This window comes from Bufo gargarizans, chromosome 4, assembly GCF_014858855.1.
Source record: "Bufo gargarizans isolate SCDJY-AF-19 chromosome 4, ASM1485885v1, whole genome shotgun sequence".
Lineage (NCBI taxonomy): Eukaryota > Metazoa > Chordata > Amphibia > Anura > Bufonidae > Bufo > Bufo gargarizans.
The window spans coordinates 277,266,887-277,294,790 of record NC_058083.1 but is presented as its reverse complement, the minus strand read 5'-3'; the positions used below and the strand labels follow the sequence as shown (position 1 = coordinate 277,294,790).

The window sequence follows — 27,904 nt, the reverse complement described above, 5'->3', positions numbered from 1 at the left end:
CTGCGTTTGTATTAAGCATAAACGATATTCATTGGTGGTGCAGTGCACCGACCCCCACCCACCCCAGTATTATAAAGTAAAATCATTGGTGGCGCAGTGTGCCCCCAATCCCCCCCCTCCCCCCTAAATATTATATTAATTGGTGGCAGAGGCCACAGGGTCCCCTCTCCCCTCCTCCTCATTGGTGGCAGTGGCAGTTCCAAACGGAGCCCTAGCAGTGTAAGCCTGGGGCTCCGATCGGTTACCATGGCAGCCAGGACGCTACTGAAGCCCTGGCTGCCATAGTCAGCTCCCTGCTGCTGCTGGGTGCACAAAGCACAGAGCAGCAGGGACAGTGTGAGGTCCTATTCACCCTGATAGAACTCTATTAGGGTGGATGGGACAAAGGATGAAAGATCCCAGGTTCTAGCCCCTAAGGGGGGAAATAGTTATTAAGTAAAAAAAAAAAAAAAAAAAAAAAAAAAAAAAAAAAAAAGGTAAAAAAAACCCCCACCAAAATATTAAGTTTAAATCACCCCCTTGCCCAATTTAACATATGTAATTTTTTTATTGTTTATATATTTTTATATCGCCACACCCGAAAAGTGTGAACTATTAAAATATAAAAAAAATATCTCCTATGCGGTGAACGCCGTAACAGAAAGAAAAATAAAAATGTGTAATTAGCCATTTTTTTTGTCACCTTGTCCCGACAAAAATTAGGTTAGGACTGTTATATTATGGTCCAGACATTCCATAAAATCTGGAATGCACGCAGCTTTTTTGGTGTTGGTATCGTGACAACCCTAGGTAAGTCGTGTGTGTGTGTTTTTTTTGTATTTTTTATTATTAAACCGTGTATCGTCTAGCACCTAACGGATCGCCTAGCTCCCCGACCGGGTTCCCCTGTTGATAGATGCTCCTAGTGCTTCCAGAGGACTCCAAGCACTCCACTTGACACAGTCAGCGCTGCAGACCCCACAAACCTCCGAAGCTTGGTGGAGGTCTCGCCGTCTCCTACCCACCCTGGACCTACGACAAGGCTCCAGGCTCCAGTGGGTGAACCTCTCCTAAATGCAGAGACAGGAACAAGCTCTTACAAGAGCTTATACTCAGGGGAGTATTGTGATATAGCAATCCCCAAGAGTGTAGTTATCGCATTCCCCAAACATGAGCCAAAAACTTCATGAAGGTATAAAAGCAGCCTCTGACTGTACCTGCACGTACAGCCTTTTATTCACAATCCACAAACATAGTACTGCCCACAGGGTTTTGAAATACAACCAATCAATATATTACAACACATACAATGTAAGTACAGCAACCAATCAGACACAGGACAGATATGTAGCAATTCAGGATACAGACATCACACATCCCCACAATGCATCATGGTTTCCTCCTCTCTGCCCTGGAGACAACCGAGGAGCAATCTAATTATCTCTCAGGACAAAGGGAAATCGCCAATACACATGTGGAGACAACAGGACAGAAATCGCCATTTAAACACCCAATGGGACAATAGAAACACACCCAGCATATTCCGCCCCTCCGTCTAGGAGATAATTGAGTCAATTTCTGTATCTACTCAGCTATCTCCTACGCTGAAAAGTTACACTTCTTATAAATTGTTACAACTTTGTGAGTTTACATTGTACATACATATAACTTATATCAATTTAACCAGTATAACTTGGGGACAAACCTATCCAAAATTCACTTGAATAGGTTCAGGGGTTTAAAAGTTAGTAAAAGTATCTTAAAAGGCCATAATCCTGAGGCAAGAGGCTGGTAAACAGGCCTCTCTAAAACCCAGTGGCGAGGTTGGTTTCCCCACATACCGTAATATGTAGTTTAAATTTGGCGACAAAATTTTTTAATTTGGCTTCTAAATTTTTCAGGTTAGGAGCCAATGGCTCCTTGATATTTTTTTTTTAGTCTGAAGCCCTGGGTATAATGCATTGTATTTTTAAAGCAATCAAAATATTGCCTGTTATAGTCCTCTTAACTTAAGTGGTAAAAAAAAAAAAAAAAAAAAAAAAAAACTTTATTTAAATATAAAAAAATTGTAATAAACTCTTTTCTATTCAAAATATGCTTTTCAATGGTAAACAAAAATTGCAAAAATAAAATCTCCCCCAGATGTTTGGCATCACCACATCAGTAATGACCCTCACTGCACAAATCATGTAAATTATCCCCTATGGTGCACACTGTTAAAATTTGACAGAATTGCTCATTCATTCTTAGTCACCACCAAAAAAACTTGTTACACTTTTTGACCACTTGTTATTATCACAAGACAATGCCAATGTAAAGTCATCCTCCAAAAATCAAGCCATATTACAACCCCTTAGAAAGAAAAATAAAAAAGTTATGGGTCTTGGAAAGCTGCGGTGCAAAATGATTTTCTTCCTTTAAAAAAAAAAAGGGGGGGGGGGGTTTATGTCACAAAAGTAGTAAAACACCAAAAAAAAATCCAGAAATTGTTAATATAACTTAATCAGAAAGTTGTGTACCCCAAAATGACACCATTAAACACTACAACATGTCCTGTAGAAAACAAGCCCTCATACAGCTACATAGAAAAATAAAGTTATAGCTAGTGGAAGGTGACGATGGGAAAAAAAAAATAAACGCTTGGTCAGTAAAGCCCAAAACAGGCTAGTCACAAAGGAGTTAAAAAAAACAGAAGCTATAAACGTACAAGCTAGAAAGTACTTTCCAATTACCGGAAAGTGTGGCTTAGATTGAAAGGCAGCGTCTCTTCTCTGGGTATATATATATATATATAGCAACACACATCATCATCTTGTGATCCAATTGGAACAGTGGGTGTTACAAAATTAGCATACACAACAATAAAAAAAAATACATCAGAATATACAATGTGCATTACACATTAATAACAGTGTAGCTCTGGTCATACAATTATTGTGCCATAAAATATAATCTGATGTCTATCTAAACATGTGATCATAACAATCACTAATTCAAATGTTGACCATAAAAAGTGACACATGGGGAGGACCGAAACAGCTGACTTACCCAGGCAATGCGGCACACGATCCACACACCATCCCGGCGTTTTATACTATCCAATGTGCCTGCTCCGGGGAGTGCCAATCAGGTGCACTGCTGAACACGTCCTGCATCAGAGCAAAGAGCCTGCGCGGGCGCATTCCCCTTCCGCCGTTCTGCTCGCTACAAAATACTGTACGCATGCCCAGTTTGAACAGAACGCACCTGCGCCACCTTGGTTCCTGGTCAAATGCCCAAATTGCATATACCAATACTATTCATATCGGAAACCAGCCGTATAATAGAGTATAGAGCCGCAAAGAAGTAGGGGCAGACCCCTTCACAGGGCTGCAACCCTACTCTTCTATGTAACAACCCGAAGACCACCACATATCCCGTGGCTATCTGGGGGTAGTAACATCAAAGTAATGCAGGCTTTCTTCTACTCGAGGGATCTCCCCAGGCCGATAAATCACTATATATAAAGGGCAAAATAAAACGCTTAACAGATGTGGGCTAAACACATAATTTATTTTTTATATAAAAATAGCTTTGTCACTTCAACTCCTCAATAATTTTTTTTTACAAAGTTGCACACACTTTAAAATGTTATCACTAAAAAGTACAGATTGCCCCACAAAAAATAAGCCCTTAACACAGCTCCGTACACATAACTACAAAAAAAGTTATAGGGGTCAGAATATGGTGATTAAAAAAATATATTTTTATTAAGGCTTTAATTTTTTTTTCCAGTATTAAAACGCAAGAAAAATTCTACAAGTGTGGTATAATTGTAACAGTACTGACCTGGAGAATGAAGGTGACAGGTCAATTTTACCGCATCCTGAACAATGTAAAAAAAGTAGAACTTATCCTGCAAAAAAAAATAAGCACTCATAAGTAGAAACTTAGAAAAATAAATAAGTTAGGACCATGGGAAGGCGGGGAGTAAAAAACAAAAACGCAAAAATGAAAAATCACAAGGTCCTCTAAGGGTTAAAAAGGCCACAGTGTTGGGACTGCCAGCAGAGGGAGGGCAAAGGCACCCCAGTATGTTCCTACTCCTCGCACATTTAACCCCTTAGTGAGCCTTATTGACCTCCCGTTTTTCTTAATTTTTTTCAATGTCGCATTTCAATAGCTGTAACTTCTTTATTTTTCCATCTATATAGCTGTATGAGGGCTTCTTTTTTTCAGGACAAGTTGCAGTTTTTAATGGTGCCAATCTTTTCTGAAACTGAGATGGGGGGGGGGGGGACAGCAATACTGCCACTGAGTTTTAATGTAATAAATTTTGCGGCATTCATTTTTTTAACTACTACTTTTGTGCAATAAACCCCCCTTTTTTTCTATGAGTTGTATGAGGTCTTGATTTTTGTAGGATAATCTATCGTTTTCATTGGTATCATTTTGGGGTAATTAACACTTTGGGGGGGCGGGGGGGGGTTTTCAATACGGAAGTGGCAATATCAAATGTGTTTTAATTATAAGTTTTGTATTATTATTATTTTTTTTATAACCATTTATTGAGGACCTGTCACTGCTCCTGACATGCCTGTTTTAATAGCTACATGCATTCCCCATGTAATAACAATTCTGGAGCCTCTATTCTTATGGCTATATGTTGTGCCGTTCCTTCATTATCTCCAAAATCACAGGCTATTACTCATAAAATATAACTTTTATTAGGTATATCTAAAAAACAACCCAAAATTAACTTATGGATAGGATAGTGGTCCGATGTGATTATGGTATCCCGTATAAACGGCAGGGGTCAATGTACTGTAAGTACCTGGCAGTATCCCTAGATCTGACCCCAAGACTGGAGACCCTGCCTAAATAAACAGAGTAGCCGCCCCGATATCAGGAACTTCCTGAAGTCCCTGATTCGGGACAAACCTATAATGGAAAATGGCTTATCACTTCTGGTATGACCCAACTCATATTTATACTTATCATAGATGCATGAAAATAATAATTGTGTAATTGTGATAAAAAAGGTGTGTGTGTGTGTGTGTGTATATATAATATACACACACATTCTGTATATTTAGTACCAGCTCTATCGGTATAGTGACAAGTAAAATATCAGTACATAGGTGGTTTTAATACTGGTTGGTTAGAATACGGCATAAGGTCTCAATATTTCAAATACAGTATGTTTATAACTAGTTCCAACACATTTCGCCCTGCTTAATATAGGGCTCCTCAGGGGACAGCAAAGCAGTACACCAAAGTCGGTGTTACAAACACAGATTCAAAATTGACCTGATTAGTATTTGATTGAGTACGGTCTGTTAGTACTTTAGCAGTATAAGGTAATCACATGCTGAATGTATACATATACCTCGGTCAAGTAAATTAATATTAGAAATAAATTGGTAAAAACCAAATAGATTGCATACTGGTTATATATATACACTGATTGTATGCCAAGTACAAATCTCCATCAACGTTGGTCACATGGATTTTATATACTCATTGCACACGGGGTATATGCTGTGTGTGTGTGTGTGTATATATATAAGATAGAGAGATCTCTCTCTCTCTCTCTCAAGTGACCTAAAGAGTATTTAAAAGGTCAATCAATTGCTGATCAATAGTCTCATCAGTTCTGTTATCAGCTGGATCCAATGCAATGGTAGATACTGCTAGATTCCCTTTGACCAGCTAGCTACATGTTAGTTGCACACATCAAGTTAGAAGCGTCAGGCAGACACAAGCACATGCATGGCAAAGACAGCTGAGAGATAAAGCCGTGGGAGAAGTTCGCCATGTCAATAAGCTCACACGCAGACAAATAATTATAGTGAAAATGAGTCCAGAATGTGAATAGAAGTCAAGATTCATTGACTCAAACCAGTGTCAAATAATGCCAGTCACGGCCAACAGGACTGAACACTTGCGTGACGCCAGAGATGAAAACTTGATGTTAAAGCGGACCCATAAACCGCAGATGTCAATAATGCAGCAAAGCTGCCGGCATGACGATAGTGTCTGTTTACAAGATAGATGGATGGACAAGGCAGCCCCGAGTGTTTTTAATAAAAGAAAAAAAATTCAAGTAGGGCTGCAGTAAACGATTATTTAATTTTTTTTTTAGTATTCTATCGATTTATTAATTATGATTAATCGAGTACTCTAATAGGAAAAAATTAATTGACTGTTTTCCTTTATAAAAACTTATCAGACCCCAGTGCCATCAGCTTTTCCCCACCCTAGTGCCATCAGCTCAGCAGGGATAGTGTGCTCGGTGATGTCGGGGTGCAGGTATATACCCGCATCAGAGATGGGTTTAGGACTGTTGACACTTCCCTTCCCCCACATGCTTCAGTAGGTTGACATGTAAGGTCACCAGCAACCTGAGGCAGCAGAGGAGCCCTGTGAGGGAGCCAAGCAGAGAATAATATATCGGGTTATAAGGACTAAAAGGAAATAAAACCAAAACCGCCCTGAACCAGCCACTAACGACAGGTGGTGCTCTAACACCCTATGTTACCAGTCATCAGCCCCTCTGAACAAGACCAGTGAGCACTACTACCCCTATCATCCTCTGGCCATACCAGCACAGGTGACACAGCTCTAACTAGAAGTCCCTGCTCCACCACTGGGCGGTAAACGTGTTATCATAGGGTTTCTCCGGGTCGGGACACTCATAGCGAGCACTAATCACCCAGTGCCCCTCCACACATGCAGCCACTTACGAGCCTTCCGCCGATAACCAACAGCTCTCATCTGTACTGCCACTCGTGCCCCACCTCCTCCGCTGCCAGTCGCTCTGCACACAGTCACATGACAAACGAATCCTCGATGCAAAAAAATTTGCATTGAGGATTGTCTTGTGTCGAATTACTCGATTCAATCGAGTAATTGTTTCGGCCCTTGTTTCAAGTAAAAATAGAAAAAAACTCCCCTTTCCCCTGATTTTATAATAAAAACTAGAAAAAAAAGCACACATTAGGTATCACCGCGTCCGTAACGACCGGCTCTATAAATACTTTCATGCGTTTTTTTTTTTGTTTTTTTTTTATATTAGGGGATATATATATATATATATATATATATATATATATACACACACTACACACACACATACATACATACATACATACATACATACACACACACACACACACACACACACACACACACACACACACACACACACACACACACCTGTCCAGCCCCAAACCAAATTTATGACTATCATGAAGTAGAATGTGTCACGAGTAAACAGTCTCAGAATGGCTTGGATAAATAAGTGTTCCAAAGCTATTACCACATAAAGTGACATGTCAGATTTGCAAAAAGTGGCCTGGGCAGAAGGGGTAAAAGGGGTTAATGTCAGTGCTATATTGACATTGACCAACGAGGCGCAGCCTGCTGGGGAACACTCGTATGACTTCACAAAAGCTGAATTGAAAAATAATTTATTTTTTCTCTATTAATGGCCAAGCCCTACCCCAGTGTTTTCATTGTACAATAAATATAGTTTATTTGAATACATATTGAACCTCCTATAACTATTTTTGTTAATATGGGACAGTACATCACACTCTAATCAGCCATTTCTGGCTGAGAAGAGTAATATTAGCAATCTGATTGCTGTCTGCTTTTACTACTGTCATATTTCAGCTGGTCTTCTATGTATCAATGGTGATTTTGGTGATGATCTGCACAGAACTGCAGAAATAATGCAGGATGCCGCACATAACTGACCCGAACAAAGCCAAACAGATCCCTTTGACTATAATGCTGAAATTAAAGGGCTGTCTCACTTCAGTAAATGGCAGTTATCATGTAGAGAAAGTTAATACAAGCCACTTACTAATGTATTTTGATTGTCCATATTGCCTCCTTTGCTGGCTGGATTCATTTTTCCATCACATTATACACTGCTTGTATCCAGGGGTTGCGACTACCCTGCTTTTCAGCAGCAGTAGCCATGCTGTACACTAGAATAAATGCCATCCTGTGTGCTTTCCCACATTCCTGGCCACCAGAGAGGTCCGCTCCTTTTTCTATAGCGTTCAAGCACGTCAACCACTGCTGGATTGAAGGCTGGTTGTAACCCCTGGAAATGAGCAGTGTATAATGTGATGGAAAAATGAATCTGGCCAGCAAAGGAGGCAATATGGACAAACCTTAAATTAACTTTAGTTTAAGCGAGACAACCCCTTTAACTGCAGTTTTTTGTGAAATCTTCAATTGAGGCCCCAAATGGAGCCTCTGACACAAGTCCTAAGTGGTTTCACATCCAGTGTCTTTTGGAAAAACACTGGATTTTTTGTGGAAGTTTTTGATTTTAGGACAATGCATCTTCCTAGGACTGTAAATTGGTCACTTGGCTTAGTTGCAGCTCAGCCTGTTTAAGTGAATGTAACTGAGCTGCAATTCCAAGCACATATGGTGCTGTGCTTGGAGAGCTGCCGGAGCTCCGGTGAGCTCAGTGGCTCCTTGAAACAGCCGATTGTTTGGGGTGCCGGGACTCGGACCCAGCTTATGTCGTTATGATGACCTATCCTGAGGATGTCAAAACCTTTACCTCTTTAAGCTAAAGCCGGATGATTTAAAAGGAATGGGAAGGGAAATATATAGGAAGGAATTGATTCCAATTTGGTTAACCTGTTTGCTACCAGCGCTGGAGTCATAGGCAAACATGGAGCCCCCCCCCCCCCCGTTTCAAACAGCAGAGACCTGCCGCTAATTACAGTGTCTGGCAATAATGCCGATCGCAGTAATTAAAGGCTTTAGATGCCGTGATCAAGTGGTATCTAAATGGTCAAATTAGGGCTGCAGCTAACGATTATTTGAATAATCGATTAGTTGCCGATTAATTTCTACGATTAATCGATTAATCGGGAAAAACGACAAAATTACAAAACAGAGGTTTATATGATCTTACTTGAAAAATTATGTTCAAAGGCCATATTAAAACAAATTGTGGACGACACTTATGTGGGATCTGTGGACGACACTTATGGGGGATCTGTGGACGACACTTATGGGGGATCTGTGGACGACACTTATGGGGGATCTGTGGACGACACTTATGGGGGATCTGTGGACGACACTTATGGGGGATCTGTGGACGACACTTATGGGGGATCTGTGGACGACACTTATGGGGGATCTGTGGACGACACTTATGGGGGGATCTGTGGACGACACTTATGGGGGATCTGTGGACGACACTTATGGGGGGATCTGTGGACGACACTTATGGGGGGATCTGTGGACGACACTTATGGGGGGGATCTGTGGACGACACTTATGGGGGGATCTGTGGACGACACTTATGGGGGGGATCTGTGGACGACACTTATGGGGGGATCTGTGGACGACACTTATGGGGGGATCTGTGGACGACACTTATGGGGGATCTGTGGACGACACTTATGGGGATCTGTGGACGACACTTATGGGGGATCTGTGGACGACACTTATGGGGGATCTGTGGACGGCGTTTATGGGGGATCTGTGGACGACACTATTATGGGGGATCTGTGGACGACACTATTATGGGGGATCTGTGGACGGCGTAGTTATGGAGAGGGGGATATGTGCACTGTTATGGGCATAACAGTGCACAGATCCCTTTCCTCATAACAGTGCACAGACCCCCCTCCCCATAGCAGTGCCATACACAGACCCCCCCTCCTCCCCATAGCAGTGCTATAGACAGATCCTCCCCCCTCCCCATAGCAGTGCTATACACAGACCCCCCTTCCCCCTAACAGCCCCGGCGCTTGCATCTTTATTTTACCTTTTTACAATGACGCTCCCGCTCCTGTAACAGCCAGGCAGAGCGGACGGCGGCGTAACGTCACTCAATCACGTGACGCGCCTGCTCCGCCCACTTCATGAATGAAGGAGGCGGAGCAGGCGCGTCACGTGATTGAGTGACGTTACGCCGCCGTCCGCTCTGCCTGGCTGTTACAGGAGCGGGAGCGTCATTGTAAAAAGGTAAAATAAAGATGCAGCGCCCGCCCGCATAGCAACGAATCGGCGATTATTCGATAACTGGATTCGTCGACAACGAATCCAGTTATCGAATATAATCGATTACATCGATTAATCGTTGCAGCCCTAGGTCAAATACTTTGAAGCTTGCGCTTATGGGCTTCCTACCGACGCCCCCTGCGGCCAATGGCCAATTGCTTTTAATGCTGTGAGTCTTGCTGACGAGACTTGCAGCATTCATGCTACAATTCTTGTTTTGGCCAACATGCCAACATAAGAAATGAGCAAATGACAGTAAGTCATTATAAAAATACACTATGTTCAAAATTAAAAAACTGATTTTATAGGATCATATATGAGCATATATGAGAAATTATTACAAAAAATGTCAAAAGTTAAATATATTAAAAAGTTTAAATCGCCCCCCTTTCCTTATAATAAAAAAAACCTTAATAAAAAATATAAATATCATAGGTATCACCGCAACTAAAAATGCCCGTACTATTCAAATATAAAAACGTAAAAAAAAGTATCAAAATGGCCAATTTGCCATTTTTTTCATTGGTTCTCTTACCCCAAAAAATGTATAAAGTGTGATCAAAAAGTTACACAAACTCCAAAATGCTATCAATATAGAGTACAGATTGGCCCACAAAAAAAATTAGCCCCTATATAGCTCAGTAGACCTAACAAAAAAAAAAAAGTTATAGGGGTCAGAATATAGCGAATTAAAAAAAGTTTTTTTTTTTTTTTTTTTTTTTTTTTTACATTAGATATAAAAAAACACTTAATTTGCCCCTATTTAGCTTTCAGACACTAGGATCCGCTAGTGTCTGCTGTACCAAACAATCCTAATCTAACAGTTTTTTGTCCAGCCGTTTTGCTAAAAAAAAGAACTCTTATGGATATGCTAATGAGCCTCTAGGTGCTATGCGGGCGTCTTTTCAGCATCTAGAGGCTCTGTCTACCTTCACATAATGCCGCCCAGCGCATCCCTCCAGCACGCCCATCTCTGATGGAATCCGAACCTCTCTCTGTTCCAGCCGTACGAAATCTCGCGCCTGCGCCGTGCGCGTCTGTAATCGGCGCTGGCGCAGTGAATGTCTGACCGCTGCCTGCTCAGACATTTCCGTGGAGATGTCTGAGCAGGCAGCGGTCAGACATTCACTGCGCCTGCGCCGATTACAGACACGCACGGCGCAGGCGCGAGATTTCGTACGGCTGGAACAGAGGGAGGATCGGATTCCATCAGAGATGGACGAGCTAGGCGGCATTATGTGAATCTAGACGGAGCCTCTAGGTGCTGAAAATACGCCCGCATAGCACCTAGAGGCTCATTAGCATATCCATTAAAGTTCTTTTTTTAGCAAAACGGCTGGACAAAAAACTGTTAGATTAGGATTGTTTGGTACAGCAGACATTAGCGGATCGCTAGTGTCTGAAAGCTAAATAGGGGCAAACGAAGTGGTAGAAACCCTTTAAGTTCCTAGAGTTAAAAATATATGGAATACTAGAAGATATGGCAGCTCCATCTGTGGATTTGAATGGGATGCTCCCTTTCTTAATCTGTGACGGAATTACATTTTGTAGTACCATATAATCATATAGAGGTGTGGGTTGTTCACAAATTTCACAAAGTATGGGGCCTGTGGTGCTCATCGTCTTCTACTTTGTACATAGCTGATTCTCTTTTGGCCTCCTTAAAGGGGTTCTATGGGATCTACATATTGATAAACTATCCTCATTTTAGTTTATCATTATGAGATCAGCTCCGTTGATCAGCTGCAGTGCTCGCCAGAGCCCTGGTGTGTGCCTCCGTCTCATTGCAGTTTACCGAGCGCTGCACCGTCCATTTAATCTGCTGTGCATGGTACTGAGCCTGATATCTCCTAGGAAGAGGCCTATGTGCTGAAAGGGGTTCTCTGGGAATTAAGAAAATGAAAATACTTAAATATTACTTTATTATAAATATATTCCCAAATGCCTTTCATTAGTTATAATGGCTCATTTTGTCTAGGGTCAATCTCATTGGGAGAAATAAAATGGTTGCCGTCCTATTAGTGCACACAAAACCTGTCCTAATCACACAGGAGGAGAAGTTACTTCAGAACACTGCGCTAAAGAGCTGCCTCATCCTCCCTTCAGCTCTACTTGTTAGGGGTTATGATCCTGAATACAGTTAAATATGATCTTCAGCTGAATCTCTGTAGGAATGGAGTTCATGAGGAGATATGAAGTACAGAGAGGATGGACAGGACAGATTTTCATAATGTGGGGTTGTGATGATGGAGACTGCGTACAAGTGCTGCTGCCTATTAGCCATATCCCTACCCTCCTTTCTGTACTCCATGTCTCCTCCTGAACTCCATTCCTACAGAGATTCAGCAGAAGATCTTACCCTCTATAATCGGGATCATAATCCCTGACCAGTAGAGCAGAGAGGAGGATGAGGCAGTTCTTTGGCTCAGTGTTGTGAAGTATCTTGTCCTGTCGAGTCATTAGGACAGGTTTTATGTGTGCTAATAGGAAAGTGGCCATTTTATTTCTCCTAATGACTGCTCCCCTAATGAAAGGTATTTGGAAATAAATTGATAAGTATTTTCATTTTCTTAATTCCTGGAGAACCCCTTTAACCCTTAGGATACCGAAAGTTTTTTCATTTTTCTTCCCTATTTTTCTTGAGCCATAACTTTTTTTTGTTACTGTTCACATAGCTGTATGAGGGCTTATTATTTGCGGGACAAGTTGTACTTTCTAATGCCATCATTTTAATATGGCATACAATGTAGTGGGAAACGTGAAGAAAATGGGGTGGAATTGGGGGGGGGGGGGGGAAACGCAATTCCTCCACCGTTTTACAGGTTTTGTTCCCACTGCGTTCCATTAACAGCAAAACTGAAAACTATAATAAATGTACAGGTTTTTTGTGTAGTGTAAAAATAAATGTAAACTTTGAGAAAAAAATGATTTTTACGTCACCATATTCTGCCACCTTAACTTTTTTATAGTTATGTCTACTGTGCTGTGTCATTACGCCATTCACCATATTGGAAAAATATTTTTATATTTTAATAGTACGGGTGTTTTCAGATGCAGTAATGCCCTTGATGTTTTATGTTATTTATGTATTTTTTTTATTCTACAAAAAGGGGGGTGATTTCGACTAAAGTTTGTATTTGAGCCTACAAAACCCCCTTTTTTTATTTATTTTTTTATTCTGAACCCTCATGGATCTTTTAGACCCATGATTTGAGGAGAATTGCTCATTTCTTATGTTGGCCTGCCACCTGCTAGCCAAAGTAAGAATTGCAGCTTCAGAGAGACCCAGCATATTGAATTCAATTAAAAACCGCTGTGGCCTCTTCATACATCTGGTCGGCAGCCCTCCCATGAGTCAGACCCCTGCCTATTTAATATTGATGACCCATTTTGAAGATGGGCCATCAGTATGTAAATCCTGAAAAACACCTTTAAAATTTGTTTACCAGGTAAATATCACAGGCTGCCTAGACACGGAGATTCATGCCTTTTGTTATTCTTATGCAATTGCTGAAGCAGCATCGTATTATGTTTTTGCTGTATAACGTATGGGAGAGTTTCCCTATACTCCTTCCTTTATATAGTATTTCTAAACTATGTGGTAGTTTATCATTCTTTCCATGTCAGTTCTCTGGTGTAAAAAAGCCGCAAATCCTGTGTTAGCGACTTTTTAACCCCTTAGCGACCAGGCTGTTTTTGGCCTTACTGTGTTTTTTCTTCCTTTTTTCATTGTTTCCTTCCAAGACCTATAATTTCGTTGTTGTTGCTGTATGAGGGCTTGTTTTTTCCCGAACAAGTTTTGGTTTTTAATAGTGCCATTTAGGGGTACACATAATTTTGTGATTAACTGTTATTAACTTTCCTCTATGAGGAAAAAACATCAGTACTGCCACTTGATGATTGTGTAGTGCATGTTACAGACACGGCAATACCAAACGTGGGGGAGATTTTCTTTTTGATGTTTTATTTTTTATTTTTTTTATTTGAAAAGCATTTTTTTTTTCCATACCACTTAAAAGGGAGTCTTTTTCAACTATACTGACCATTATAGAACACTTAACACCATTATCAGCATTATCGTCCCCATATTGGAATGCTACTTTACTGTTCAGCTGTCTGTCGCTTATTTTCTTTATTTTTTTTTATTCAATATGCAAATTAGGTCTCCCGATGCCATGGCCCCTTGCCGCTATTCATATGAAACCCTTCCCTTTTACCCCTCTGGCCTGCCCTAGGTTCTTCATAAATCCAGCGCCAACGCTGTTCACAAGCTTCGCCGCGCCTGTGCACTTAATTCCCCATTATGGGCAGAGGCACAGGAGCGTTTACTGCGCCTGTGCCGGAATGGGGGATGAAGTGCTCAGGCGCGGCGAAGCTTGTGAACGGCGCTGGATTTCTGAAGAATGGTCAGTATAGGTGAAAGACTCCCTTTAAAGGGGGTTATCCAATACTACAAAAATGTCCCTCATACGCTGGGCCCCTCACAGTGAATATACTTTTCCCGCTCCGCTCCTGGTCCACGCACTTCTCAAAGGATGTGGTATATCAAGAAGGGTAACTACTTGGCTCGAAGAACACTGGCATTAAATGGATGGATAATGGATAAATCTTCTTTATCAGGGCTCATTCAGACGGCCGCATGCTGTCAGCAAAAATGCGGATCCTTTTTTTTGGGCGGATTAGCTGCTTTCTTCCATTGCACGGCTCATCATAACAAATTAAACATGTCCTATACTTGTCAGTGAAAATCAGGACATGGCCCAATTGAAGTCTATGAATCAGCAAAAAAAAACGTAATGCAATCCGTTTTTTTTGCGGACATGCTTAACTGTCCACAAAAAAACGGATCCACATTTTTGCGGACAGCATACGGCTGTCTGAATGAGCCTTTAGTAAGATTTCAGCATAACAGAAACAACGCGTTTTGGGGATACTCCAGTCCTCTTCATCAAGTTAAGACTTAGCCTGATTATCATACTAAGGATTTCAATTCTGAACTACAGGTCAAATTAGGCTGCAGGTTTTCTCGGTGTCAATGACCTTTCTTAATCTTGTCTACATTTTAGTGCTGTAAAATGCAGCAGGTTTGCTCAGCCAAATCCACGGTACTACTTGCAGACATATCGTAACTGCAGTTCACAGCTGTACATTGCCAATAATTTTCTTTTTTCTTTTTTTCTTATTCAAATGTTTATTAAGACCAGTACAGCAGGGACAAGAATATACAATGTAGGGTAACAAAACAGAAACATTGTCCAAAGTACACATGCTTGCAGTATCAGAATACGGGTGATCCTTGAATACAGTGTTATGTCAATGACATGTCAGCCCAGTCTCATGAATAGGAGTGAGGAGAACCTCAAAGCAAGAGGACAATGAAAGAAAAGAAACAAAGAAATAAACTATGAAAAAATAATAATCAGTAACTCCCAGTCTCTCCAATGCGGAGTCTAGAGGTATACACTGCCAAATTTGATGTGAAAACAATGCCCTGTATAACTCGTGTCAGGTGCAAAGTGGCTCTCTAAAGTAGCCTTCACTGTCACATCGGCTGAGTATCTTGAAATGTGGATTTATTTTATTTACTGTTCTAAATTTTTTTATTTTTTTTTTTGCTGTCTTTCAGATATGGACTCCTCAGGACAGAGAATCCATTTTGAGCTTGCTTGCACAGTTGCTCCTAGACAAGGAATGCACCCTGCTGATTGGGCGACAGCTTCGACCTTTGCTTTTAGATCTTCTGGAGAGAAATGGGGAATGTATCAAAGCTGGAGGTCAGGTGAACCACGATCTTCATGAAAGGTTGTGTGTTGCTATGAGCAAATTGGTTGCCAGCCACCCTGATGCCCTTCCGTGAGTATCAAGCGTAACTATGAATACTGACTTTAAAAAAATAAATAAATGATGGGATTGTAATACAATATTCCAATTATACGTCCTTCTATAATGTTCAATCTATATCAAGTCTTTTGGATTGGGAAGCATGATGGCTCAGCGGTTAGTGCTCCTACCTTGCTGCAAGGGGGTCTTGGATTCACATATGACCAAAGCCAACTTCTGCATGAAGTTAGTTTTTCTTATTTTTTTTGCCAGGCTTCAAATGCATATTAATATTTAATAACTTTTGAATACAGTTTGTGTGCTGCAGTGGAGATGGGGACAGAATGTTAGCGCGATATAAAAGAGTAAAATACATACTGTATTTTTGGACTATAAGACGCACCTAGGATAAAATATATAAATGATCCTCAGAACCCCAGATGAGACAGAAAAAATTAAATAAACTTGACTAATCTGGTTACAATGGAACATTTTCAAGCTACAGCGTCTCTATAGGATTCAAGTCAGGGCTTTTGACTTTGTCACTCCAAAATCCTAAAGGCATACAAGGCACATACTAATGTATTGTGATTGTCCATATTGCCTTCTATGCTTGCTTCATTCATTTTTCCATTATATTATGCACTGCTCGTATCCTGGGGTTATGCCCCCACCTCCCTCCCCCTGCAGCTCATTAGTGGTGGCCGTGGTTTACACTAAACGGAAAAGCATCTGCCTTTCTGATGGGCAGGACTGCAGGAGTGCGCATAGACACACATGAGCAGCAGCTCCTGGGTTGGCCGCCTTGTATCCACGCTGCATCGGTGGCCGTAACCCCTGGAAATGAGCAGTGTATAATAGTAACATAGTATATAAGGCTGAAAAAAGACATTTGTCCATCCAGTTCGGTCTGTTATCCTGCAAGTTGATCCAGAGGAAGGCAAAAAAAAAAAACTGTGAGGCAAAAGCCAATTTTCCCCACTTAAGGGGGAAAAATTCCTTCCCAACTCCAATCAGGCAATCGGAATAACTCCCTGGATCAATGAAGCTATAGCCTGTAATATTACGCTCCAGAAATACATCCAGGCCCATCTATGCCCCTTTTGCTGCAACCCATTATCTTATTGGCCTTGGCAGCAGCTGCCTGATACTGGTTTTATATGCTTAGTTTGCTGTTTGTTAAAATTCCTAGATCCTTTTCCATGTCAGTGTTACCCAGTGTTTTACCATTTAGTATGTACGGGTGACTTGCATTATTCCTTCCCACGTGCATAACCTTACATTTGTCAGTGTTAAACCACATCTGCCACATATCTGCCCAAGCCTCCAATCTATCCAGATCCCTCTGTAGTAGTATACTGTCCTTTTCTGTGTTACTTTACACTGTTTAGTGTCATCTGCAAAAATGTATATTTTACTATGCAAGCCTTCTACAAGATAATTAATAAATATATTGAAGAGAATAGGGCCGAATACTGACCCCTGAGGTACTCCACTAGTGACAGTGACCCAATCTGTGTGTACCATTAATAACCACCCTCTGTTTTCTATCACTCAGCCAGTTACTTACCCAAAGGCCTCATGCACACAACCGTATTTTGTTTCTGTGTCCGATCCGTTTTTTTTTTTGTGGCTAGGATGCGGACCCATTCATTTCAATGTGTCCGCAAAAAAACGCGGACAGGACACTGTGTGCTGTCCACATCAGTATGTCCGTCCCGTTGCTTCGCCAAAAAAATAGTGCCTGTCCTATTTTTTTTCTGGTTTGCGGACAAGGATAGGCATTATTACAATGGATCCGCCAAAAAAACGGATGCCATAAGGAACGACATTCTTTTTTTGCGGACCGCAAAACACATACGGTCGTGTGCATGTAGCCATATACAGATGTTTTCTCCCAGTCCGAGCATTCTCATTTTATATACTAACCTTTTATGTGGTACAGTGTCAAATGCTTTCGAGAAGTCCATATATACGACATCCATTAATTCGCCGGTGTCAAGTCTAGAATTCACCTCCTCGTAGAAACTGATTTATATAAGTTTGACATGACCAATCCCTCATGAAGCCTTGCTGATATGGCATTATTTGCTTGTTTTCATTGAGATCCTCCAAGATAGAATATTATCCCAAATATCTTGGACGTCATCTACATATTTTTGGTAAATGCAAGATGAACCTTTTGGGTTACTTTTTGATGAACATTGGTTTGCGTCTTGTAGCGCTGACACACGTGTCATTTAGCCCAGTTTCTTTCTTTCTTGTGGAATTCTGTACATTAACTGAAGCAAGTGAGGCCCATGGTCCGTTTGATGTTCATCTGGACTGTTTTGTGACCGTATTTTTGGTCCGCATCCGATCCGCATTTTTCACTATGTGCTGTCCACGTCCGTATATCCATTCCACAGTCCCGCAAAAAAAAAAAAAGATAGAATGTGTCCTGTTTTTTTTTTTTTATTATTCATTTTGCAGACAAGAATAGGGTTAATTACTCTTAGGCTACTTTCACACTAGCGTTCGGAGCGGGTCCGTCTGATGTTTCATCAGACGGATCCGCTCCTATAATGCAGACGTTTGCATCCATTCAGACTTTACATTGAAAGTCAATGGGGGACGGATCCGCTTGAAGATTGAGCCATATGGTGTCATCTTCAAGAGGATCCGTCTCCTTTGACTTCCATTATAAGTCCGCTCGCCTCCGCACGGCCAGGCGGACACCCGAACGCTGCTTGCAGCGTTCAGGTGTCCGCTCACTGAGCGGAGGCTGAGCGCTGGCAGACGGATGCATTCTCAGTGGATCCGCCTCCACTGAGAATGCATTAGGGCCAGACGGCTGCGTTCAGGGCCGCTCGTGAGCCCCTTCAAACGGAGCTCACGAGCGGACACCTGAACGCAGGTGTGAAAGTAGCCTTACCGGTAATTGGATTTTCAAATGGCCTCCACAACAGCACTCAGGAGGGTGTCCCCGCCTCCCCAGGACGTGAAACAACACAGAAGCTCAAGTTTAAAAGGCACCCTCCCTTTACCTGCTTCAGTTAATGACATAGGACTTGTTAGTAGAGCCATAAGTGTATTGAATATTTAACAATATAACACAACATAATTTACATGAAATAATAAGGGTTGGGAAGCCCCAGTACCGTTGTGGAGGCTATTTGAAAATCCAAGTAACAGTAAGAGTAATTAACCCTTTTCCCTGGCGCCTCCACAATGGCACTCTCAGGAGGAGTAACAGAGAAACAAAAGTCTTTTAGGGTGTGACTACCGCAGATAATACTTTTCTGGCAAAAAATAAATTGTGGTTATGGAGTACATCCAACTTGGGCCTCATGCACACGGCCGTTGTGCGGCAATTGCGGTCCCCAATGCACAGGCAACATCCGTGCAGCGGGCCGGACCCATTCAACTTGAATGGGTCCGTGGTATGTCCACACCTCGCATTTTTTTTGCGTTGCGGAACCACGGAAAGAAACACCACGGAAGCACTCCGTAGTGCTTCCGGTGTTCCGTGACTCCGTTCCACATCCTCGGAATTGAGGACCCATTCAAGTGAATGGGTCCGCATCTGTGATGCGGAGTGCACACGGCCGTGGATTACCGACCCGCCATTTGCGGGCCACAATACGGCCACAGCCGTGTGCATGAGGCCTTAGTGTTTGAAAAAAGTATTTGGGTTTGCCCACGTGGCTGCCCTGGAACAGATATGTTCCACCAACGCAGACACATTTTCTGCCCATGAGGCCGACACCGCCCTGGTGGAGTGAGCTTTAATCCTCATATGGGGGAGTGAAGTCTTTGTGAAGATGGCAGAGTTCTGTGGTATTTCTGATCCACCGTGTGATGGTACTCTTGCTTGCTGCTGATCCTTTATGATGACCTTTATATTGAACAAGAAGGTGATCTGAGCTCCTGAACTCTGGAGATCTAAAGGTATGTTAATATACACAGTCTTACGTCCAGTTTATGGTATTTTTCCTCCATTTTTGAAGATGGATTTGGGCAAAAGGATGCAATTTTGAAGCTACCTTAGGTAGAAACATAGTGGCATGTCTGAGAAAAATACTGTCCTCCAACACCGTGAGGTAAGGTGCCTTACAGGAAAAGGCCTGGATCTCCCCCACCCTTCTGGCTGATGTAATTGCCAATAAAAAGGTGTTTTTTAAAGGGAACCGGTCACCGGGATTTTGTGTATAGAGCTGAGGACATGGGTTGCTAGATTGACGCTAGCACATCCGCAATACCCAGTCTCTATAGCTCTGTGTGCTTTTATTGTGTAAAAAAAAATGGTTTGATACATATCAAAATTAACCTGAGAGGAGTCCTGTCCCTGAGATGAGTCAGGGGCAGGACTCATCTCAGGTTAATTTTGATATGTATCAAATCGTTTTTTTTTTACACAATGAAAGCACACAGAGCTATGGAGACACTGGGTATTGCGCATGTGCTAGCGGGCATCTAGCAACCTGTGTCCTCAACTCTATACACAAAGTCCCGGTGACAGGTTCCCTTTAATGTTAAGTTTTAGTGGGATAGTCTGTAAGGGTTCAAAGGGCACATTCATCAGAACTTTCAGCACCAGGTTCAAATCCCAAGGTGGAATAGTGCAATGAACAAACGGGAATTTTCTTGTTATACCTTTTTAGAAATGTCTATCAGAGGTAGATCTGCCAGCTTTATTTCTAAAATAAATTGCTTAGTGCCTAGATTTGCACTTTAAGGGTGTTTGGTCTGAGCCCCTTGTCTAGACCGGACTGAGGAAAATCCAATACAGGTCCTTCTAAAAAAAATTAGCATATTGTGATAAAGTTCATTATTTTCTGTAATGTACTGATAAACATTAGACTTTCATATATTTTAGATTCATTACACACCAACTGAAGTAGTTCAAGCCTTTTATTGTTTTAATATTGATGATTTTGGCATACAGCTCATGAAAACCCCAAATTCCTATCTAAAAAAATTAGCATATCATGAAAAGGTTCTCTAAACGAGCTATTAACCTAATCATCTGAATCAACTAATTAACTCTAAACACCTGCAAAAGATTCCTGAGGCTTTTAAAAACTCCCAGCCTGGTTCATTACTCAAAACCGCAATCATGGGTAAGACTGCCGACCTGACTGCTGTCCAGAAGGCCATCATTGACACCCTCAAGCAAGAGGGTAAGACACAGAAAAAAAATTCTGAACGAATAGGCTGTTCCCAGAGTGCTGTATCAAGGCACCTCAGTGAGAAGTCTGTGGGAAGGAAAAAAGTGTGGCAGAAAACGCTGCACAGCGAGAAGAGGTGACCGGACCCTGAGGAAGATTGTGGAGAAGGACCGATTCCAGACCTTGGGGGACCTGCGGAATCAGTGGACTGAGTCTGGAGTAGAAACATCCAGAGCCACCGTGTACAGGCGTGTGCAGGAAATGGGCTACAGGTGCCGCATTCCCCAGGTCAAGCCACTTTTGAACCAGAAACAGCGGCAGAAGCGCCTGACCTGGGCTACAGAGAAGCAGCACTGGACTGTTGCATGTCATTCGGAAATCAAGGTGCCAGAGTCTGGAGGTAGATTGGGGAGAGGGAAATGCCAAAATGCCTGAAGTCCAGTGTCAAGTACCCACAGTCAGTGATGGTCTGGGGTGCCATGTCAGCTGCTGGTGTTGGTCCACTGTGTTTTATTAAGGGCAGGGTCAATGCAGCTAGCTATCAGGAGATTTTGGAGCACTTCATGCTTCCATCTGCTGAAAAGCTTTATGGAGATGAAGATTTCATTTTTCAGCACGACCTGGCACCTGCTCACAGTGCCAAAACCACTGGTAAATGGTTTACTGACCATGGTATTACTGTGCTCAATTGGCCTGCCAACTCTCCTGACCTGAACCCCATAGAAAATCTGTGGGATATTGGGAAGAGAAAGTTGAGAGACGCAAGACCCAACACTCTGGATGAGCTTAAGGCCGCTATCGAAGCATCCTGGGCCTCCATAACACCTCAGCAGTGCCACAGGCTGATTGCCTCCATGCCACGCCGCATTGAAGCAGTCATTTCTGCAAAAGGATTCCCGACCAAGTATTAAGTGCATAACTGAACATAATTATTTGAAGGTTGACTTTTTTTTGTATTAAAAACACTTTTCTTTTATTGGTCGGATTAAATATGCTGATTTTTTTAGATAGGAAATTTGGGTTTTCATGAGCTGTATGCCAAAATCATCAATATTAAAACAATAAAAGGCTTGAACTACTTCAGTTGGTGTGTAATGAATCTAAAATATATGAAAGTCTAATGTTTATCAGTACATTACAGAAAATAATGAACTTTATTACAATATGCAATTTTTTTTAGAAGGACCTGTATAAGGCAAAATGCACACGAACGGCCGTGTGCATTCGGCCTTAGGGGAATGTCGGGTTCTTGACTGAGATTCCATCTATCCCTTGCAAATCTTAACGTTTGCCATGTTCTTGAATAGATTTTGGAACTTACTTTTTTACTATATAAAAGTGGAAATTGCCTGTTCTGACAGACCTTTTCGTTTTAATAGAATTTGTTCATTCTCCAGACTGTTAGGTGCAACTGGTATACACTTGGATGAAACATTGGGCCCTGACGCAGTAGACCTGAATAGGATGGCAGGGACCAGAATTCACCCCCCCATCCCCCACCCCCGAACAGGAGAGGAAACAAAAACAAGGACCTTTTCATTTTCGGCCAGAAGGGGGCGATCAGTATCAATTGCGCCTTTTTCTCCATTGCCATCATCAATACCCTCGGAATTAGGCTGAAAGGCGGGAAAGCGTAAAGAAGGCCCTTTTGGCCATGGGGAAGAGAGAGCATCTATTATCAGAGGCTTATCCCAAACCGAGAGGGAACCGCATTTTTCGACCCGTTTGTTTTTTCGATCCGCAAAAAGGTCTATAATCGGGGTTCCCTACTCTTCTGATATTTGTTTGAACATTTCTGGATCTAGCGACCATAGAAACATAGAATGTCTCGGCAGATAAGAACCATTTGGCCCATTTAGTCTGCACAATATACTGAATACCACTCTCCTTCTTTCAGACTTTTCCTGCTGATATAGTCTGCTACTGTGTTATCCTTGCCTCTTGGATTATCTGCTGTCAGGGTCTTTATGATCTTTCCGGCCCAGCAAAAAATTCTTCTTCTTGAAAGATCTTGCAGCGCCTTGCTTTTTGTACCCCCTTGCCGATTTAAATAAGCCACGTAGTGGCGTTTTCAGACAGAATTTTTACATGTTGAAATCTTACGGTTGACTGTAGAGAAAGTAGTACTTTGTATATACAGCCATGAGTTATTTTAGATTTGATGATGCTTCTGCCATCTTTTGACTCCAAACACCCTGTACTTGCTTGATCTTGGGTGTGGCCTCCCCAACCTCAACCGCTGGCGTCGGTTGTAATAACTATTTGAGTTGTATGTCACCAGAACACACCTCTTTGAAGACTCTTCTTTATAATCCACTGAAGGAGAGACTGTTTTACACTTAGTGATTTTTTATTCTATTGTCTAAAGCAGGGGTGCACAACCTGCGGCCACCAGATCCATGGTTTGTGGCCCCCGTCCTACTGGGCAGAAACACAGCTGATCGTGCGATCAGATGTTTCTGCTCGGAGCCGCACAATTGCAGGGTTACAGCTCCTGCAGTGTCAGACAGCAAGTGGCCCGAGGAGATGGCAGAAGCAGTGTATGAGCGCTTCTGCCTTCTCCTCACAAAGGTGAGCGGTGTACTGTGCAGATTAGATCCAGTGATCTCGTGATCATCAGGTCTCAGGGGCAGAGGACTGCAGAGCCTCACCAGCTCTGCCCTGTACAAAGCCTCGCCAGGAGGCTGGTTTTCCCTTTAACTGGGGCTCCTTTGGATGCTCCAGTTACAGTGGAAATAGTGAAAAAAAAAGTTGTCTTCCCCAAAGGTCTTTTATGGACCTTTTGGGGACAAATTGTGGCAAATATATACAGTACAGACTAAAAGTTTGGACACGCCTTCTCATTCAAAGAGTTTTCTTTATTTTCATGACTATGAAAATTGTAGATTCACACTGAAGGCATTTAAACTATGAATTAACACATGTGGAATTATATACATAACAAAAAAGTGTGAAACAACTGAAAATGTTATATTCTAGGTTCTTCAAAGTAGCCACCTTTTGCTTTGATTACTGCTTTGCACACTCTTGGCATTCTCTTGAGGAGCTTCAAGAGGTAGTCACCTGAAATGGTTTTCACTTCACAGGTGTTCCCTGTCAGGTTTAATAAGTGGGATTTCTTGCCTTATAAATGCGCTGTGGAGTTGCGCTGTGGAGAAGTCAGGTGGATACACAGCTGATAGTCCTACTGAATAGACGGTTAGAATTTGTATTATGGCAAGAAAAAAGCAGCTAAGTAAAGAAAAACGAGTGGCCATCATTACTTTAAGAAATGAAGGTCAGTCAGTCCGAAAAAATTGGGAAAACTTTGAAAGTAGCTCAGATTAGAGACCAGGTCAATGCCACACAGTGTTCTAGCAGCAGACACATCTCTAGAACAACTGTTAAGAGGAGACTGCGTGAATCAGGCCTTCATGGTAGAATATCTGCTAGGAAACCACTGCTAAGGAAAGGCAACAAGCAGAAGAGACTTGTTTGGGCTAAAGAACACAAGCAATGGACATTAGACCAGTGGAAATCTGTGCTTTGGTCTGATGAGTTCAAATTTGAGATCTTTGGTTCCAACCACCGTGTCTTTGTGCGACGCAGAAAAGGTGAACGCGTGGACTCTACATGCCTGGTTCCCACCGTGAAACATGGAGGAGGAGGTGTGGGGGTGCTTTGGTGGTGACACTGTTGGGGATTTATTTAATATTGAAGGCATACTGAACCAGCATGGCTACCACAGCATCTTGCAGCGGCATGCTATTCCATCCGGTTTGCGTTTAGTTGGACCATCATTTATTTTTCAACAGGACAATGACCCCAAACACACCTCCAGGCTGTGTAAGGGCTATTTGACCATGAAGGAGAGTGATGGGGTGCTGCGCCAGATGACCTGGCCTCCACAGTCACCGGACCTAAAACCCAATCGAGATGGTTTGGGGTGAGCTGGACCGCAGAGTGAAGGCAAAAGGACCAACAAGTGCTAAGCATCTCTGGGAACTCCCTCAAGACTGTTGGAAGACCATTTCAGGTGACTACCTCTTGAAGCTCATCAAGAGAATGCCAAGAGTGTGCAAAGCAGTAATCAAAGCAAAAGGTGGCTACTTTGAAGAACCTAGAATATGACATATTTTCAGTTGTTTCACACTTTTTTGTTATGGTGTTCAATAGATTTTTATTGAGTTATAACAATTGAGGACAGCACAGTTTACAGAGGCGCGAATAGCGCATTCACAGCATTACAAGTAATAACAACAGAGTGCAAAAGAAAAGAAAAGGCGTACATTGGAAAGCAAGTGCAGCACATCCTGAGTTCACATATATGAAGCAGCACATCCAGTGAGAACTACAATGGCAATGCAACTCTATCAGAGTATAGAAAACGGTAGGGGGGTGGCATAACTGCTAGACAGCCACATGACCCACTGATTATGTATGCGTATTCTGGAGCATACATTCTCCGCAAAAACCATTTCACAATGCATATGCTCATTAACAGATTGCACTACCGCGGCTACCTCCGGGGACTGCGCCAACTTCCACTGGCGGGCTATAACATTCCTGGAGGCGCTGAGTACATGTGCTAAAATCCCCCTTATCTTGGGAGGGGAGTTATCTAATCCGATGCCTAGAATTGACAGTTCAGGAGAGAGAATTATTTGTGTGGCGGTAATTTCTCTAAGGAGAGATCCGACACTTGACCAAAAAGTGGTAACTGAGGGACATGACCACCACATGTGCAAGGGAGTACCCACCATCCCGCAACCTCTCCAGCAGAGGGGGGAGTAACCCGGAACCAGGTGGGCCAGTCTATTGGGCGTCAGGAACCAGCGTAATTGAATCCTCCTAGCCTGCTCCACATGGTTAATACATCTGGTGGACTTGTAGGACCAGTGTAAGGCTGCGTTCCATTCCCGTACAGAGAATATTTTCCCCAGTTCCAATTCCCATCTGTGGGCGAAGGGTTGCTTAACCTTTAATTCCGCAGGGAGTATGGCAGCATAGAATGTAGAGATTTTAGGTCTAAGGGGGCAAGACTTCCTAATAAAGAGCTGGAAGGAGTTAGGAGGTGGGGGGTGACGGTCAGGCAATGAGTTTAAAAAATGTCGGATTTGCAAAAATTGATAAAAACAGAAGTTTGGTAGGGCATACTTGGTGTGCAAGGTGGCAAATTCCACTAGAGCATCCCCAGAGTACAAGCAGCCCAGACATTCAATACCCTTAGATCTCCATGTGCCTAGGGACAGATCAGGGACATGATATTCCAGCGCAGTCAAAGGGGCAACATTTAGGGGCACACTGAATAATTGAAAGGAATCAATAAGCTGCTTCCAAATATACATCATAGCCCGAGTGGTGTAGAGTAAAGGGGAGAACTGAACAGCTTTCAGACTACAGGCTGCAAGCAAAGCTCTCAGAGAGCGGGCTTTTACTAAGGATTCTTCTATCCCATGCCATTTTTGAGGGGAGGCGGGGGACCACGCTTCAAATGCCTGTTCCGCCAGGTTTGCGAGATAATATTTGTATAGATCAGGTACTCCCAATCCTCCGTTTCTGATGGGGGGGTGCAATGCCTCTTTGGATATTCTGGGTTTTTTACCACCCCAAATAAACGTCATAAGGTCTCGTTGGAGCTGAGTAATCTGGGCCTTGGGGACCAATATTGGTAGGCACCTTAAACAATACAGTATTTTAGGGAGGGATAGCATCTTAGCAGCATTAATTCGGGCTATCCACGATAAGTGGATTTGGGACATCTTCGCATAATCCTTTTTGAGATCAGCCCTCAGATTGGACAAATTAATGGAGAGGGATTTGGGGACAGAGCGTGCCAGCTCCACCCCAAGATAGGTAATTGAAGTGGCGGCCCACTGGAAGGGGAATCGCTGTTGAAGGACAGATCTGGTTTTATCATTAACATGAAAATCCAGAACATTGGTTTTCTTCTCATTTAGTTTGTAATAGGAGCATTGTGAATATAGTCGGAGAACATCCGACACAGCAGCTAGCGAGTCTTCTAGGTTTGTTATGGTCAGGATTACGTCATCAGCGTAGAGCCCTATGACATGTGAGGAATTACCGTCTGAGACTCCTTGAATTTGAGGACAGGTGCGTATATGAGATGCTAGGGGCTCTATAACCAGAGAGAATATAAGCGGGGACAAGGGGCACCCCTGGCGAGTACCATTCGTTATTGGGAATGGGTCGGAGATGAAACCAGAAGCCAAGACCCTTGCAGAAGGCTCAGAGTATAATCCTAGAATCGCCTCATATATAGGTCCGTGAAACCCAAATTTACCTAGGACTTGCTCCAGGAACCCCCAATGCACCCTGTCAAATGCTTTTTCTGCGTTGAGGGAAAGAAACAATGTGGGGCTCCTGGAACTGCCCGCAAGTTGAATCAGGTCTAGCATTCTTCTGGTTCCATCCCGACACTGTCTCCCAGGAACGAAGCCCACCTGATCCGGATCTACTAAACACTGGAGGTAAGTATTAATACGAGATGCCAGAATTTTAGCAAAAAGCTTTAAATCTGTGTTTAATAATGATATAGGTCTAAAGTTTGCCGGTTCATCAGGAGTTTTGCCTGGCTTCGGGATGGTTACCACCGTAGCGACCAGCATTTCTGGGGGTATACCTCTAGAGGTGAAAAAACTATTAAATAGTGAGGTCAGGTAAGGTGTCAGCTGTTGCTTAAATATCCTATAATAATTAGAAATGAAGTCGTCCGGACCAGGGGCCCTACCCAGGGGAGTATTGCGAATGGCAAAATTAATTTCCTCCCTAGTAATGGGCAAGTTCAGTGAATCTCGCAGCTCTCTGGTTAACGCAGGTAGGTGAACTGAGTCCAGGAAGGTCTTTATTATATCAGAGGAAGGCTGGAAGACAGAAGGATCATCCGCTAAATTATATAGTCGTTTATAATACGCAGCAAATGCATTAGCTAT

At 42.5% G+C, this 27,904-nt stretch overlaps 1 protein-coding gene across 1 annotated transcript in view; it reads left to right on the top strand.

The window, feature by feature from the left end:
• The window catches only part of MDN1 (midasin AAA ATPase 1), a 281,392-nt gene that overhangs the window by 9,546 nt on the left and 243,942 nt on the right, over window positions 1–27,904 (top strand). The window contains exon 2 of the mRNA XM_044289668.1: window positions 15,629–15,855. Coding sequence (XP_044145603.1) covers window positions 15,629–15,855 — 227 coding nt within the window. The remainder of the gene's footprint in view (window positions 1–15,628; window positions 15,856–27,904) is intronic.